Here is a 16,892-nt window from a genome sequence, read left to right on the forward strand (position 1 = left end):
GGACTTTGCATTCTTCAGGGCTTAGATTGTTCATGGTAATTATATATCTCATAATAAAATAGTGTGTTTATCTCCGCGCTGCAAATCTGTCAGGATAATTTAATAAGCCAAGCTTAAAATCTACTCACCTGCCCTTTACATTTTTAAGGGGGTGGGAGAAAACAAAAATCAAACAATATTACTTTCCCATTTTTAGAAAACAATTACAAGTAAAATGTTCCTAAGGTTGTGGTCTCTGCACTGGTTGCCTTAGTTAAAATATAGTGCTTAAATCAAAAGGAGAGGGTGAGAGAGTAAAGGGATTATACCACTTTCCCCTCTAATTCTGCCGTTTACTGAATAGATCAGTCCTAGCTGGGTATTTCTTAAGATAAGTTTGATCATTTTTTAAAGACGTCCATAAATATGCAGCTGTTAGTTAACATTTACACAGCATTTTGAAAGTGAAAAGTTCTATATAAGGACTAAGTGTTCTTTATGACTTTTTGTGAATAGCTGAACATTTAAGAACTTAATAATACAACACACACGATTTACAACCCTGCAAACGCTTACTACAAAAGTCAATAGGATTGTTCCCAGTAGTGTGTGTGCTATGTCTGGTAGTGTTTACAGAATTGAGCTCTACGGCCCAATACTGGAAGACAGTGAGTGCCTTCTGGGAGGTGCTGCACATTTCCCAACAGGAGTTTACAGTCTTTGCAAACCTACTCTTGTGTTAGTTTAAATATTTGATATTTTGCTCAGTTTAGGAAGATGTGGTTGCCACTTGGGGAACACGTTTACCTACGGTGGAATGAGCTCTGAGTTGGCAGAGAGCACTGGAAAGAAAACCTCCACAATTATGGATTTGGGAGATTGGCTTTAATTTTTAAAATACATGAAACATTGTCCACAGGATGAAAATGGCCTGAAAAACAGAGTTATCCGAGTGGGCACCAGGAAGAGTCAGGTGAGTTTCTGCTTATTGCATGAGCCTCTGTTCTGGTGTGGCCATATTGCTGAGTCTCTATTCAACGGGGACAATTGTGACTTGAGACCCTGTAGCTGCATCTCCTAAAAGTAGAAAATCTGGGTGTCTAATTTCAACCTTAAAAATATGATGTACAGCAGTTACCCTCTGTAAATAAGTGTGTATCTCGATTATTTGTTACCTCTGTTCCCCTAAAAACCAACCCAGGGTCACACTTGTATTAGTTTTATTACAATGCTGCTGTTGGGTCAGATAAAAAAGAGATGGAGCTTATTCATACACGCACACATTCACCACATTCATACCCTCATGACCCACACACTTACACAGGCAGAGAGTTACCGGCGACAGCATGGAGACCGAGAAGCCGAAGCCTGGTAGATCTGGTGTGTCCGGCTGCAGTCACAAATCCAGGCTGCTGAGCAGGTCAAGAAGCAGCAGCTGCTTGTGTGCATGGCTGCTTCATTTTTCTGGAATTGGGCAGCTCCTGTCACGTACACGGAGTTTTCCTTCTGTGTCCATCACCGAGAAGCATTCCCAGTCCAGTTCCTTTCATGCATACCAGGTTCTTCTTCTCTTTTTACAGCACTTCGTGATTGCCTTCTCAGGGCAGATTATATCAGACACACCTGGCTCCTGTCTCTGGGCTCCTTTCTCCTTGCAATTCCTTTCCGCCCAGTCCCACATACACTCCCTTGTTCACACTCCCTCGTTCACACACTCTCTGAGGGATGGGATATTACAAAGCTTGGAAGTTCATACAAGTGGTAACTTGAAAAGGTTACAGAGCTTGCAAAGGTTACAAAACTTAAAAGGCTATGCTAACAATAACTGAAGTTACAAAGTCTGCAAAAAGGTTGCAGAACTTAATGATACAAGTTACAGATCTTACAATCGCATTTGAGCGGAGGCTTTACATAACAATTTATATGTAAACCCAAATGAAGTACAGCATCTATCAGGTTTCCTGTTCAATAGAGAAGTGTTGTCTAGTGGTCAGAGTGAAAGACTAGGAATCCGTATTCCCTTGTTCTGTTCCCATCTCTACCACTGACTCACTGTGTGATTTATGGCAAGTCTCTTAGAGCCAATCTTCAAAAGTGGCCTCTAGCTTTGGGTGCCCAACCTTATGTACCTAGCACCTGACTTTCAGAGGTCCTGAGTTCTCTCAACTCAAGTCACTAGAAGGTGCGGATGCAAATTGGGATCCAGATGTTTCAAGTTTGAGCACCCAAAGTAGTGAACACTCTTGAAAATTTTGCTCTTTATTTATCTGTGCTGCTATTTTCTCATCTGTAAAATGGGGACAATTTGTGGATACTTCACAGAAGGTCTGGGGCGTGAGGCTTCATTCATTTATATTAGTAAATCACCTTAAGATCTTTGGATTAAGCACAAAGTATTAGATGGAAATAAATGTACTTATATTTGTTTATGCAGATGAGCTATCTTTCTCAAACCAAAAAACCCAAGTCCTCCTCAGAAAGTGACCCTAGACTGGAGTAATGATATCTTTGCCAAAGAGTGACCTCTGTGAATTAGAAATAACTGTATTCTGTCATCAGAGTTGCACTATAATATGCGTCCTTGTTGCCAGTCCCCGTAGGAAGGCCCAAGATTCAATGGGCCATGAGACTGAGCTCTCCTGCAGGGGATCATCCATGTCGGGACTGAGGCATGTTGTTACAGCTATGTGGGAGAAGCTTTCCTTGATGCCACCTGGACTGTATCCATTCTGAATAAGCAGAACTTTAGTCCCAATGGCTGTCAGTTAGCACATTCCATCAGCACCAAGCTCATGGAGAAGCTCAAGAAACAGGGAGGTGATTGCACTCCTCTTTCAGTAGACTCCCTTTGTGTCTTCATTTTGCTATATCCAACAACCAAATATCTTATATGGAGGCAAAACTTTTGCTACGTTGACACTCACAAAAGCCTGGGAGGGAGGATATAGGAAATACACTGGGTCTTTCTTGCTATCTAGCTGCAGCTGGGAGGAGCATGTTTGCAAAGAGAGATAAATGTGCCTTGGGCCTTTGTTTTGAGATAATCTTGCCTACTCTGGAAGTCAGGCTCAGGCATGGCTCTGTACTTTGCAGGAGGCTAGAAGATGAGACAGATGGGCATTGACGGGTGGGACGTTGCTTTTCTCCACCGTGTGCGATCTCCTAATCGATTAACAATTATTATCAGCACTTTGCACTTATACCACCTGTGCCTTTCACCCAGCATCTCACAGCACCTTACAAAAGGGAAGTTCGTTGGACTCATTTTACACATGTGGAAACCCATGACTTGCCCAGGGCCACTCAGAGCATCAGTAGCAGAGAAAGATTAGAAACTAGGCTTCCTGGTTCTTCTTCAGCTGTGACTACTAGACTACATTGCCCCTCACAGGGTCAGGATCTATGGAGGGATCCTCTACCTTCTGCTTGAGTAGGATAGTGGTGGTGGACTGTTTTATGTGATCCTTCCCCTTCCAGGGTGTAAATTAAATGTGTCCCATCTACAGGTACGTGAGCCTTTGCAGCCTCCAAACCCTGCGGCTTGCTCTGTCTGTTGTATTGAGCTGCTGCTGTTCTCCTTCTGCACAACTTTCTGACATACCTCTGCTCATATAGAACACAATTCCTGCAGACAAATCGTAATTCTGGCTCCTTGCAGGATCACACAGCAATGGTAAAGTTTAGCATTCATAAAAAGCACAGAGCAGATATGGTGCATTTTAGCTCATCACTCACTGAGGTGGGAATCACCAGGCTATTTAGTCTGCCTTTGTTATAACAATGGGTGCCCCTTACTGCAAGACCTATTCTCTAGCACTGTGCACATGCTTAGTCTGACTCGCTTTAAAAATTACAAAAGCACATCATTATGTTTCTCTAGTTCAGGGGTTCTCAAACTGGGGATCGGGACCCCTCGGGGTCATGAGGGTATTACATGGGGGGGTAGTGAGCTGTCAACCTCCACCCCAAACCCTGCTTTGCCTCCAGCATTTATAATGGTGTTAAATATATTAAAAAGTGTTTTTAATTTATAAAGGGGGTTGCACTCAGAGGTTTGCTATGTGAAAGGGGTCACCAGTAAAAAAAAGTTTGAGAGCCACTGCTATAGTTCCATTCGCCCAGTGGTGGCACTTCACAGATAGTAAGCCACAGCCCTTCCAATTAGGTGGGTAAATACCATCTCCACTTTAAACATAATGTCACTGAGGCACAAAGAACTGAAATGGCTGGCCACAGAACACAGCAAGTCAGTGGCAGAGCTGAAAATAGAACCCAGGAATTCTGACTTCCAGTCCCCTGTTTGAACCACTACTTCTAACTGACGAAATTTGGTCTGACCCTACCACTGACTCACTGTCTGACCATGGGGCAGGTCACTCCAATTCTGTTTCTCCATCTGTAAAGCAGGGATGGTAATACTTTCTTCTGTTGGGTGTTGTGATCATTATGCAGGGGTAGGGTTTGTGTAGCACTGTGCTAAGACTTCTATTTATTTGCATTAATGCTTGTGTTTTGGAGGCTTTGGTGAGTGCATTTGACTATGTCTAAGAATAGAAAAGCTTCCTTTAGCTGATGTACTGAACACATGCCATCTCACGTGGGACTTTGCCTTCTGTTTTTAAACTGCAGCTGGCCCGGATTCAGACAGACAGTGTAGTGGAAATGCTCCGCAAGCGATACCTCAACCTTCATTTTGAGATTGGTAGGTGTTCAAATGCTGCTCAGAGACAGGGAGCAGCTGGAGTGGGATGGTTTGATGTGTAATGTCTGTTATGCAAGAAGCCCTTGGCCCAAGGAAGAGAGATTGTGGCGTTTGTGTAAGTGGAGAATCCAAATGTGACTGGACAAGAGATGCTAATGTCTGCAGAGCAAGGAGAAGATGGATTCCATGTACTGCTGAGCATTGAGTTCCCAAGTTTCTATACAGATAATGATACTGTCACTCCATAGAGTAACTATGCATTAGTCTGGCTCCAAGCTAGATGCAGCATATGTTCATGTTCAAATGCAAAGTAAAAAATTATATAAACCAAATCGGGAGCAGTCAGGAGCCCAATGCTGCATTGATTGGATGGCTGCTGAGCACCTGCCCAGTAGCAGGGGTGAGGCCAGAGATGGTGCTCAAAGCAAAGTGTCTTGTTAGTGTGATGAGGATCCTGCTTAAAACTACTGTCCTCAGACACACACACTCATGGCCTTCCCTTTCCTTACTCTGTGCTCTTGGGAATAAGGCAGCACACTTCCAGAAGACCTAATCTTTACTCCTGCTTAGTGCAGAGTACTGCTAGAATACTCCTGCTACATGGAGCTTGCATTCACACCTGCACCTGAATGCAGTAGCCATGTACCCCTTTGCTGCCTACCGCACAGAGACTTACAGAGTCTGGGCCTATCTGATCTCTCTGTATCGCTGCTCTTAAAAAGTTCTCTCTTTGAACAGTTGCCATGTCAACAACTGGAGACAAGATCCTGGACACTGCTCTTTCCAAGGTAAATGACCTCTTCCTCCTTTGAATTGAGTGAGGCTATATTTGATTACGTTGGTAATATGCTTCATGTTCCTCCCTCCCTATTTAGATTGGAGAGAAGAGCCTCTTTACCAAGGAGCTGGAAAATGCACTGGAAAGAAATGAGTAAGAGCTCTGAACCTTTCTCTTGCTTACTGCAAGACATGGAATGGCCCGAGCAGTGCTGCAGATTCTGTCTGCATCTGAAAACAAGACAAACATTCACCCTCTAGTGCAGGCCTGCACAACTCGTAAAGTGGCGAGGGCCATATTACTCCAAAGAAAACAGCTGAGGGCCGAACCCCCCTCTCCCCTGGCCCCGCCTACCCCCTCTCTCCCCGAAACACAACACACACACCCCCAGCGCTGCCCACCCCGCGGAAAGAAACCCTCCTTCCCCAGCGCCACCCCACCAAAAGAGCGGTATTGAATCTTTGTAATATGTTATAGCGGGCTCCTAAGGTAGTATAATTAAGGTAAAAGAAAAATGTCTTTTTGCTAGAAGTAGAATAAGATCTTCCCCCCCCACTTTGTAATCAATTGCCCTGTTGAATGAATGAGGTGTGAATGAGCAAGGCATGGAAGGCAGCACCTCCAGACAGCTGCAACCCTTGGAGAGGGGATGGGAGCCAGACCAGATCAGTAGACCAGGTCAGCCACCAACTCACCGCTTGCCTCCTCAGCCCCCCTACCCCACCGCCGGCTCACCTGCACCCCCGCCACTGCCTGCTCGCTCGCCTCCTCAGGCCCCCCCGCTCGCCTATTCACCCCCCACCACTGCCTGCCCGCTCGCCTCAGCCCCCCTCCCTCACCCGCCGCTTGCCTACTCACCCCCTGCGGGCCACACAGTGAGCCCACGCAGCCCCTGGGCCACATGTTGTGCAGGCCTGCTCTAGTGGCTTGTTCGTAATTCAAATTTCTTTTAGAACATTTTAGAGAATGATAGGCTTGTGAAATGTGCTATCCATAGTCTCTGTCTCCTTCCCCTGACTGTTTTAGTTGGGCTTACATGGCTGAAGGAAAAATGTGTCATGTCAATGATTCATGTTTGTGTTGGTTGAACTGATTCCCTGCAACCTGTGGTATTTTTAGAGCAACAGTATTATTTGTTACATACACACCACTGAGTGGCCACATACACTTTGAATTCAGACATTTCAGTAGCTGCCTCAGATTCACAGTTAGCATTAAACAGTCTCCAAAGCCTCCTGCTTGTTAATTGTACTCACAACCAACAGTGCAGGAGAACTGGAAGCATTAGGGTTAAGCCTCTTTTGGGGTAACTTATTTCTGTGGGAGACCTGGGTTCAGATGTCAGTTGTGACTGAGGGAGACTGCTGTTTTTTACCTCATGTTCCAGCTAGGGTATGGGATGCACATGGATCAAGGGACTTGTCTCAATTTGGATTAAAATTAAAGATTCCCCTTTGGGTCCTCGTCATCTAAGGGCTGATCTAATTCCCACTGAAGTCAGTGGAAAGACTCCCAGTGAGTTCAGGCTCTAAGGATTCAAGCCCTTTTTTGATGGCCATGTCAGTGGTATGAAGTGATGCAGGCAGCTCGAGCTCTGGGCTGCTGCCAACTGAAAAGTAGTTATTTAAATCTGACTGGGCTGTCGGATCCACTGAGCAATGTGTCCTGCAAGGGTGATGGGTGTCTGTGCAATGTGCCCATGGCTCTTCAAATCACTTTGCAAATATTTATGATGTAGCACCCCCGGGAGATTGACATCATAATGTTACAGATGGAAAAACTGAGGCACAGAGAGATGAAGTGACCTGTCTAAAGTTGCACAGTGAATTAGTAGAACTGGGAATAGAACCCAGGATTCCTAATTTCCAGCCCCAGTTTCTAGACTAAAGTCCAGTGTGGAATTTTTATTTCTCAGATCATCTGAAGGCATCTTGCAGGTGCCCCATGGGCTCCTTCACCCACACCATGCTCTAACTTTTCTCTCTTCTGACTTGTAGAGTTGACCTGGTTGTTCACTCCTTGAAGGACCTGCCAACTTCGCTCCCGCCTGGCTTCACCATTGGGGCCATCTGCAAGTAAGTGTGCATTGAGAGGCCTGACTTCCTGAGGGGTTTTAAAATCTCCAGAAAGACCATTTCTTTACTGTTGGCATCCTGTGTGATGAGTTTGGTCGGTCTCAATCTATTTCCCTTTGTGTAGGTAACTGTATTGCACAACTTGCCACTGTGCTTGTCATCTTGTTGCCTGTCTCAGGAGAGAGCGAGAGCCCAAATACCATGGGCTGTGAAGACTGAACCCCCCCCCCCTCTCTTTCTTAAAGAGGGGTTGGGTGAGCTTCAGGACAGGATTAAGCATGTTGACAGAGGGTGGTGCCTGTGGGAAGCTTCCCCTTCCGCGGCTTGTGCTGTGCCTGCTCTGTAGATGAGTAGAGAACCGACTGTCTAGAATTGTCAAACCAGCACCTTCACCAGCTCTAGATTAATTAGAAGGAAAAATGGAAAAGGAAAAGAAAGGCTCCCTGTATTGGACTAAGGATAAGGAAGTTAGAGGCACCTCCACTAAGGACCATGAGCAGAACTGTTTCCATTTAACCACATCCTATGGAATGATGTCTTGTCTACACTGTATTTCTTTGTAGAAGGGAAAATCCCCATGATGCTGTCGTTTTTCATCCCAAGAACTATGGGAAAACCCTCAACAGCCTTCCTGAAAAGAGGTGAGTGGATGGGAGAGTTGTTGTTTAAGAAATAGGGTGGTGAAAAGGGATAGGCTTAGACTTCTCAATATCAAAACTGCCTGCTCTTCACTATTCTTTGTGAACTCCCTGTGTTAATACAGTTAACATCCAGACTTTCATCTGTCCTTTGCACAGATTAAGAGGTGTTTTCAGTGTGTGTTGTCTTTTTTTTTTTTTTTTAAGTTAAAGTGAAACATTTGTAGGAATTAGCAATAAAGGAATAAAAACTTAATAAGAATCCCAGGAACCATAATTATCACTATGGGAAAGAATTGCTGCTGTTGAATAAATGAGCAAGAGCTGACCTCTCATCTCTACAGTCATGCTTTGAGGACTGACATTTTCTAAATCCTCCACAACCCCTAGGATGAATTCTTAGCACTTCATATCTTCAAAGCACTCTGCATGCTAAAATCCTCCTCCCTCTCCTGACTGACACAGAGGACATTCAGCTTTGTTGGATTTCCATTGAAGTCAAGGGACTTAAAGCAGGGTGAACTTGGCCCAGTGTTTTTGTGACCCACACCACAGCCAACTCCCTCTCCTCGGTCTTTTGGCTTCTTTGGTTGCATTCACCTACTCCACTCTGATGGTAACACGACTCAGTGGGAGCAGAGTTTTCTATCCATGCTTCTTGACTCAGACTAAGGACTAGTCTACACGAGAATCACTACAGCAGTGCAGGTCTACTAGCTGCACTGCTGTAGCACTGCTAGTGCAGACAGTCTATGCCGACGGGAGAGAGCTCTCCCGTCGGCATAATTACTCCACCTTCCCAAGCGGCAGTAGCTGTGTCGGTAGGAGAGTGTCTCCCACTAACATAGCACTGTCCACACTGGTGCTTAGGTCAGTGTAACTCACGTCGCTCAGTGGGGTGGCTTTTTCACACCCTGAGTGACTTAAGTTATACCAATACAAGCACTAGTGTGTACAGCCCTGAGATGGGGGGCTAGTTCCAGAAATTATTTACTTTTCAGTCCCTCTCCTTAGAGGTTACAAGATTCCTTTCTCTTTGGGGATGTCTGTGTTGAAATTACCCAGATGTCCGTAATCTTAATTAAAACACAGAAAATAGAAATAGAAGAAAATAAATTGTTTGCTTCAGATTTAGATTTACACAGATGTAGACTTACACTTCACACAGGCTAAACTAGAGATGACTTGTCATCTTTTTTTATGGGATAAAAAGAAAAGTGAGTAGCATACATCCCTTGAAAGTAGTCCTCTCTCTGGTCAGACTGTCAGCCCCCCTTGCTGTCCAGATACACACAGTGCTGGCCAGAGAGCTCTCCCACTGCACTTTCCACAACCTATTTATCAGACCTCACCTTGCACACCCAGATGTGTTCCGTGATCCAGGACTGCTATCCCTGCTTTCCAAACCAGTTTATTCCAGTTATCAAAACAGAAAATAGGGCTTGGGGATTGGTGCATTCTGTAGATGGTGACCCACTGAGGAGTCAGAGATCCGTAACAAGGATTAATGGCTGCTTTGCAAAGGCCTAACAACCTACCACAGAGACTGTTTCACGGACTAGGTAGTCTGGTTATATCTAGATTTAGTTAGGCCTCGTGTTAAATCTCTCCATTTTTCCTTCTGCCATATGAATGATGGTAGATCCCCAAATGCTCTGTGACTAGTTTAAAAAGGTAGTGTGTGTTTCCCTGGAAGCTCCTAACCTGTCCCCAGCTAAAGGTGAGTGAATGAATCTAATTCTGTTTCACTGGGTTTTTTTTGTTTCCTCTGAAGCGTGATCGGAACCAGTTCACTTCGGCGAGCAGCTCAGCTCAAAAGGCGGTTCCCTCATCTGGAATTCAAGGATATTGTATCCTTTCCTGGCAGAGTGCGGGTGTGGTATCTCAATAAATAACAGTTGGCTTTTCTCTAGCATTTTGGTGCTATGATTAGAACCCCGGCTTCCTGACTTCCAGTCCTCTGCTCAAGCTAACTTCATGCTGCTAAACTACTATGAGAGAGGAGTTTACTCTTCCTGTCCCATTCAATCCCTGTATTTTCTGCAGAGAAAGGGCCCAATGTGAGTCTAGCTTCTCAGAGGCAGATACACTTCACAGGAGGAACTGGCATAAGACACACAACTCATTCCAATTCAGTCACTAATGGCTTGGGTGGGATTCAGACCAGCAGTGAAAGGCTCTGTTGTCCCAGTCTCTGTCCCTTTAACTTATTTTTTTAATTCTGCACAATTTTTATTTGTCCGCTGCTGACATGTTCAGTGCTACATGAGACATGTCCACAGTCCCAGCCCCAAAGAGCCAGTGTCCAAATGATTACTTCACAATTCACAGCAAAATTCCATCTGCCACCATCTGAACAAGTTTTCCAGGATAGTTCCTCAACTCAGTTATGCAAGTGACTGGAGACAGTTAGGGCCCCACAAGGCCTGTTGGCACATTCTGGTGAATGGTACTATTTTCAGGCTGTTCTTAGAAGTCCACTCTCCTTTGGCTTCTGCCTTCCTCGTCCCATTTTGTTACATCATGGTGTCGTATCAGTACCTGGTGATGCTTTTGCCCCAAACTGAAAAACGCTAGGAGAGCACAAATATGCATCAACCTTGGGAAAATCCATCTTACAGCAATGCTGGGAGAGCCCCAAATGTTCTTGAAAAGCAAGTTAATGTGGTGTCTCTCTGAACTTGTGGAGTCCACTGCTTACTCTCCTCCCCCCACACATGCCCACACACCTCAAACTCCCCCTAATCTGTTGGTGGCTTCTTTAGGTCTGGAGGAAATCTTGGTGGCTTCTTTCTCTTCAAGTGATCAGTACCTATGCAGTATACTGTGTATCAGTACTTTTGCAGTGTACTGCAGTAGTCTTGCTCCAGGAGCAGATGGCAGGCCTGCTTCCCCCAGCCCCACCTCTCTTGAATTCTCATTCTTACTAAAGTTCCCCCTTTCCTTTCATTTTGTGGGGGAATCTTCCCCTTTTCCCTCTTCCGTAGTGCTTTGCTGCATGTTTGGAACACTGTGTTATACTGCTCAGCCAGTAGGTGGCCCCGTGCATAACATACCTTGTTTAAGCTAACCCAGCCATGCCTGGCAGTGTATTTAAAGGATCTTTTTGGAAGACACATCTGTGATGTCTCTCTCAAGGCAGGTCTACAGTACAGCAGGGATCCACACTCTGAGATTGATCCACCGGCGGTCAATTTAGCAGGTCTAGTAAAGACCTGCCAAAGCGACTGCAGATCGCTCTCTAATCGATCCTCGTACTCTACCCCCAACGAGAAGAGTAAGGTAAGTAGACGGGAGATTTTCTCCTGTCGACCACCTGCGGTAACTCAACCTAAGGTATGTCAACTCCAGCTACGTTATTGATGTAGCTGGAGTTGCGTAGCATAGGTCGACTTACGCAGTAGTGTAGAGAGCCTCAGAGAAGGAAGCTCTATAGTTGATCTATGTTGGATCCAGAAGCCTGACCTACTTGTATATGACACTGCATGCCCCATCCCCTGTGGGGAGTAACTGCTACTGCTGGGGGACGAGAGGTAAGGGAGGAAAGGCCCAAGCAGAGAGGAAGGGAGCAGGCTGATTAGCTGCAGGAGTGACAGCCTTTGGTGATTGCAGCAGTAGCAGCCTCTAGTGGCTGAGTTAAGATTTGCAAGCAAAGTGTCCCAATTTAGAGATTGCTGTTTCTGTGCTTCTCACTTAACCCTTTATGCAGAGAGGAAATTTAAACACCCGCTTGAAAAAGCTGGATGAAAAGGAGGACTTCAGTGCCATAATTCTGGCTGCTGCTGGACTGAGGAGGATGGGCTGGGAGAATCGTATTGGTCAGGTGAGGAGAAGCACAGTGGGAAATTCGATTCACTTCCAGATCCTTAACCCATTCCCTTTCAGAAACCTTAGCTGTCCCATCATGGATGAGCATAACATCTGCTCTGAATCCATATATGCATTATCTTGAGATTAGGCTGCATTGGAGTGAGGGTTCAACTCACTGCATTTCCCTTCCAAAGATGCATTTAGCACAACTCTTTCCATATGTCAATAATATTTGTCCATCTGAAAACTTCAGAGCCCTTTATAGTTCCCAAATCCTTCATGAACAGGCACTTTAGAAACATCTGATAATTTTGATAAAACATTACAATCTCCAATGAAATAAGTACCATTATACCCATTTTATGGATGGGAAAATGGAGGCACAGTGCTGGGGCATGACCATCCCCAGGTAGTACATACAATGGCAGAGTTGGGTATAGAACCCAGGAGTTGTTACTTCCCAGTTCCTTGCTATAACCATTGTACTGCACTTCCTTTATGGAAATCATTTCCGTCTCATCCTGAATTGCTGCTCTTTGGAGCATTTTAAATAAAATTTTTACATAATCTTGGATTTAGCACTGCAACATATGAACTAATCTTTGCTTTTTCTCCAGATCCTAAACCCTGAAGATTGCCTTTATGCTGTTGGGCAGGTATGCGATGAAAAGCCAGCTGAGTAGCCAGTTGCTGTGTTACAACCAAACATTTCAACTGTGTTTTCAACTCTGCACCTTTTCTGGCTGCTGTTCTGTAGGCATGCTGCATTTGGGAAGCGTACTGCGGTTGTTAACTAAGGCTAGCATGTCATCACTGTTATAAGTGATCATTCTACTCCTGAGACGTGGCCTTTCAAGAGCATACTAATGAAAGTAGGAGTCAGCATCTATATAGAACAAGCTGATAAGAATCAGTCTGAAGCTGTGATCCTGCAGCTCACTTGTTTAGTAATGTGCAACTTTTTCTTTCTGCTTTCATCTTGTTGCCATGTGTGTTATAGCAATGGGATTTGCATGTGTATAGGGGGTAGAGCACTACAGTGGAATGCCTATAAGCCATGCTGGTTTAGTGGTTTGGGACTAACAGACTGCAGACTAGAGATGCATGAAGACTGAGGACAGTGTTTCTCTCTTCCTTCAGGGTGCCTTAGCAGTAGAGGTCCGAGCTAGAGATGAAGAGATACTGGATATGGTATCTGCCTTGCATGATGGGGAAACGGTGCTGTGCTGCATTGCTGAGAGAGCCTTTATGAGACACTTGGTAGGTCTGGTACCATCGCTTTTCTGTCTACTTCCTTCCTGGGAGAAGAAGTAAATGATTATGTAGTATTGTTAAACACCATGGTATCAGAACCCTGCTAGATTTCGTTACCTCAGCTGCTAAATACAGACTAGATTCAAGTGTCTGTTAACTGATTGTGTGTACGGATATTCTTCTGTACATGGCTGACTCTGTGTTCTACAGGCTTTTCAAAGGGTCCTGACATGGTGGGTCACATAGGAATCTTGACATCAACTTTTACCTGTTTGCTGTGCTTTTTGTTTCAGGAGGGTGGATGTAGTGTTCCCGTAGCAGTCAGTTCTATGCTGAAAGACTCCCAGGTGAGCAGAACTTAATGTATTTTATTTGGGTTCATCACTGAGCATTTTTCCAACATGCACTTTTTCCCTGCCACCTGAAAATAGTTCCAGCAAGCATACTTGGCAGCTGAGGCTAGCCTTGCTATCTCCACGCTGAATTCACCAGAACAACATTGTGTAGGGCAGGGTCAAACAACCAAGGCCAACACAAGTGTAGCAATAACACAGCTAAGGAAAAAAAAAAAAAAATCCCTGTGTCAGGGAAAACATGATGGAACTTTGTGGACAAGGCTTAGCCATCTTCTAATTTACCCTCTCAATAATTACGAGTGGTGATTCTCATCCCCTCTGTAGATAAATCTTTATCTGGGGCTAGAAAGCCTATTCCTTTGATAAATAATAGATAAAACTTCCCCAAGATTAAATATAAACACTACCCTACAGAAAGGAAGCCTGACTCAAATAGAGGGCGCTGTCATGCAGGAAAAAAGTTACTCACCTTCTCATAACTGTTTTTCTTTGAGATGTATTGTTCGTGTCCATTCCAATCAGGTGTGTGCGTGCACAAGTGCACAGTAGCTGGAAGATTTTCCCATAGCAGCAACCATAGGGTCAGCATGGGTACCCCCTGGAGTCACGCCTTCATGGCGCCCAATATAGAGCCCTACCGAACCGCCACCCCCTCAGTTCCTTCTTGCCGGCTACTCTGAGAGAGGAGGAGGAGTGTGGGTATTGGAACGGACTTGAACATATCTTGAAGAACAACAGTTACGAGAAGATGAGTAACCATTTTTTCTTCTTAGAGTGCTTGTTCATGTTGATTCCAATCAGGTGACTCTCAAGCCCAAGTTCAGGAGGTGGGGTCAGAGTCATCCACTGATGGGAGCACTGCTCAGCCGAAGGCCACATTGTCTCTGGCCTGCTGAGTAATCACATAGTGCGTGGTGAAAGTGTGGATAGAGGACCGCGTCGCTGCTCTGCAGATTTCCTGAGTGGGGACCTGCACCAGGAATGCTATTGACGAAGCCTGTGCCCTGGTGGAGTGCGCAGTGATTGGGGGTGCGGGAACCCCCGTCAGGTTGTAGCACTCACAAATACAGGACGCTATCCATGACTAAATGTGTTGTGACAACACAGGCAATCCTTTCATTCTATCCACTACTGCTACAAATAACTGGACTGATTTTCTGGACATCTTCATTCTCTCGATGTAAAAGGCTAGCGCCCTGCAGACATCCAGTGTGTGTAGTCTCTGCTCCCTGCCGCTGAAATGCAGCTTAGGGTAGAATAATGGAAGAAAGATGTCCTGGTTGATGTGAAACTGTGACACAATCTTTGGGAGGAAAGCAGGATGAGGTCTGAGCTGCACCTTGCCCTTATAGAACACTGTTTAAGGGGGCTCTGAGGTTAGGGTCCTGAGTTCAGACACCCTCTTGGCTGAGGTTATTGCCACCAGGAATGCCACCTTGTAAGAGAGAGAGAGGAGGGAGCACATTGCCAAGGGCTCAAAGGGCGGTTCCATTAGTCTAGAAAGGACGAGGTTGAGGTCCCAAGCAGGGACAGGCTGTCGGACATGACGATATAGCCTGTCAAGCCTTTTTAAAAAGCGGCTGACCATAGGGTTAGCAAACAAAGAGCTGTCCTCCTTGCCTGGGTGAAAGGCTGAGATAGCGGCTAAGTGTACCCTTAATTGATGACAACGAAAGTCCTTACTGCTTCAGATGGAGGAGGCAGTCCAGAGTAAGCAGCACTGGGGCCAGCATCAGAGACGAATGGCGCTGCGCCGACCAGCCTGAAAATCTCTCCCACTGGGCAAGGTATATGACTCTCGTAGAGGGTTTTCTACTGCGAAGGAGGACTTGTCTAACCTGGTCTGAACAGGAAAGCTCCATTGGGTTCAACCATGGAGCTTCCACACCATGAGGTGAAGCAAGTTGAGGTTCGGATGTTGAAGACAGCCATGATCTTGTGTCAGAAGGTCCGGGAAGAGTGGCGGGGTGACTGGGGCTTCCATGGACATGTCTAGGAGAGATGTGTACCAGTGCTGTTGGGGTCACGATGGAGCTATCAATATAACCTGAGCTCATTCCCTCCGGATCTTGAGGAGCACCTTGTGAACCAGCGGTATGGGCGGAAAGGCGACAGCCTCCCTAGGGGAGGAGGAACGCGGCCGCACTGGAGCCCGGGCTGTGGTTCTGGAAGGAGCAGAACTGCTGGCACTTCCTGTTGTGTCACGTGGCGAATAGGTCTATCTGGGAAAAGCCCCACCTCTGGAAGATTGAAATCGCAATGTCCAGGCGAAGGGACCACTCGTGGCCATGAAACAACCTGCTGAGGTGGTCCACCAGCTCGTTCTGTACCCCAGGGAAGTATGATGCTTGCAGGTGTATCAAATGTTCTACACAAGTCCCACAGCATGAGGGCTTCCTGGCACAGGGGAGAAGAGCATGCACCCCCCCGGTGTGTTGATATAGAACATTCTGGTGGTGGTGGTGTCCCTCATGATTGATACACATTGTCCCGATAAGTATGCCTGGGAGGCCTGGCATGCCAGGCACACCACTCTCTGACATTGATGTAGAGTGTCAGATCTGCCAGAGACCAAAGACCTTGAGTCCTGCAGTCTCCTAGATGTGCTCCCCAGCCCACGTCTGATGCATCCGTCACTAGAGACATGGACGTCTGTGGACTGCCAAGGGGACCTCTGACATACCTCCTGAGGGTCGAGATACCACAGGAAGGAGTTGAGAACTGGGCGAGGTAGGATCACTATCCTGTCCAAGCTGTCCCGGGCTGGGCGATACACTGACGCCAGCCACGACTGAAGAGGTCAAAGTCTGAGTCTGGCATGCTGCACCACATAGGTACAAACCGGTATGTGACCCAGAAGCTTTAGGCAGTTTCTTGCTGTGGTTGTGGAAATCTTTCTGAGCCCTCGAATGGTATCGGTCAGGGTCTAAAACCTCACTTGCGGCAGGTAGGCCGTGGCCTGGGTCGAGTCCAATACACACCTATAAACTCTATCCTCTGGACGGGGGACAGAGTGGACTTTGCTTAGTTTAAAAGGAGACCCAGGTTGACGAAGGTGGCTCTGATAAACTTGACCTGAGCCTCCACTTGGGTCTTGGAGCGGCCCTTCATCAGCCAGTCGTCAAGGTAAGGAAACAGCTGAAACTGGTGCCTATGTAAAAATGCAGCGATGACTACCATGCACTTGGCGAAAACCTGAGGTGCTGCTGACAGGCAGAACGGGAGGACTGTAAATTGGTAGTGAATGGTGTTCACCATGAACCTGAGGTACTTCCTGTGGGGCTGAGTGATTGCGATATG

The 16,892-nt window shown here is 46.0% G+C and overlaps 1 protein-coding gene across 2 annotated transcripts in view; it reads left to right on the plus strand.

The window, feature by feature from the left end:
* The window catches only part of HMBS (hydroxymethylbilane synthase), a 33,638-nt gene that overhangs the window by 13,138 nt on the left and 3,608 nt on the right, over window positions 1-16,892 (plus strand). For both annotated transcript variants that reach the window (XM_054005715.1, XM_054005716.1), the window contains 11 exons: window positions 899-952; window positions 4,609-4,681; window positions 5,420-5,469; window positions 5,557-5,612; window positions 7,457-7,534; window positions 8,098-8,175; window positions 9,947-10,022; window positions 11,882-11,995; window positions 12,600-12,638; window positions 13,123-13,242; window positions 13,530-13,583. In XM_054005715.1, coding sequence (XP_053861690.1) covers window positions 899-952; window positions 4,609-4,681; window positions 5,420-5,469; window positions 5,557-5,612; window positions 7,457-7,534; window positions 8,098-8,175; window positions 9,947-10,022; window positions 11,882-11,995; window positions 12,600-12,638; window positions 13,123-13,242; window positions 13,530-13,583 — 792 coding nt within the window. The remainder of the gene's footprint in view (window positions 1-898; window positions 953-4,608; window positions 4,682-5,419; window positions 5,470-5,556; window positions 5,613-7,456; window positions 7,535-8,097; window positions 8,176-9,946; window positions 10,023-11,881; window positions 11,996-12,599; window positions 12,639-13,122; window positions 13,243-13,529; window positions 13,584-16,892) is intronic.

This window comes from Malaclemys terrapin, chromosome 15 (genome assembly GCF_027887155.1).
Source record: "Malaclemys terrapin pileata isolate rMalTer1 chromosome 15, rMalTer1.hap1, whole genome shotgun sequence".
NCBI classification, from domain to species: Eukaryota; Metazoa; Chordata; order Testudines; family Emydidae; genus Malaclemys; species Malaclemys terrapin.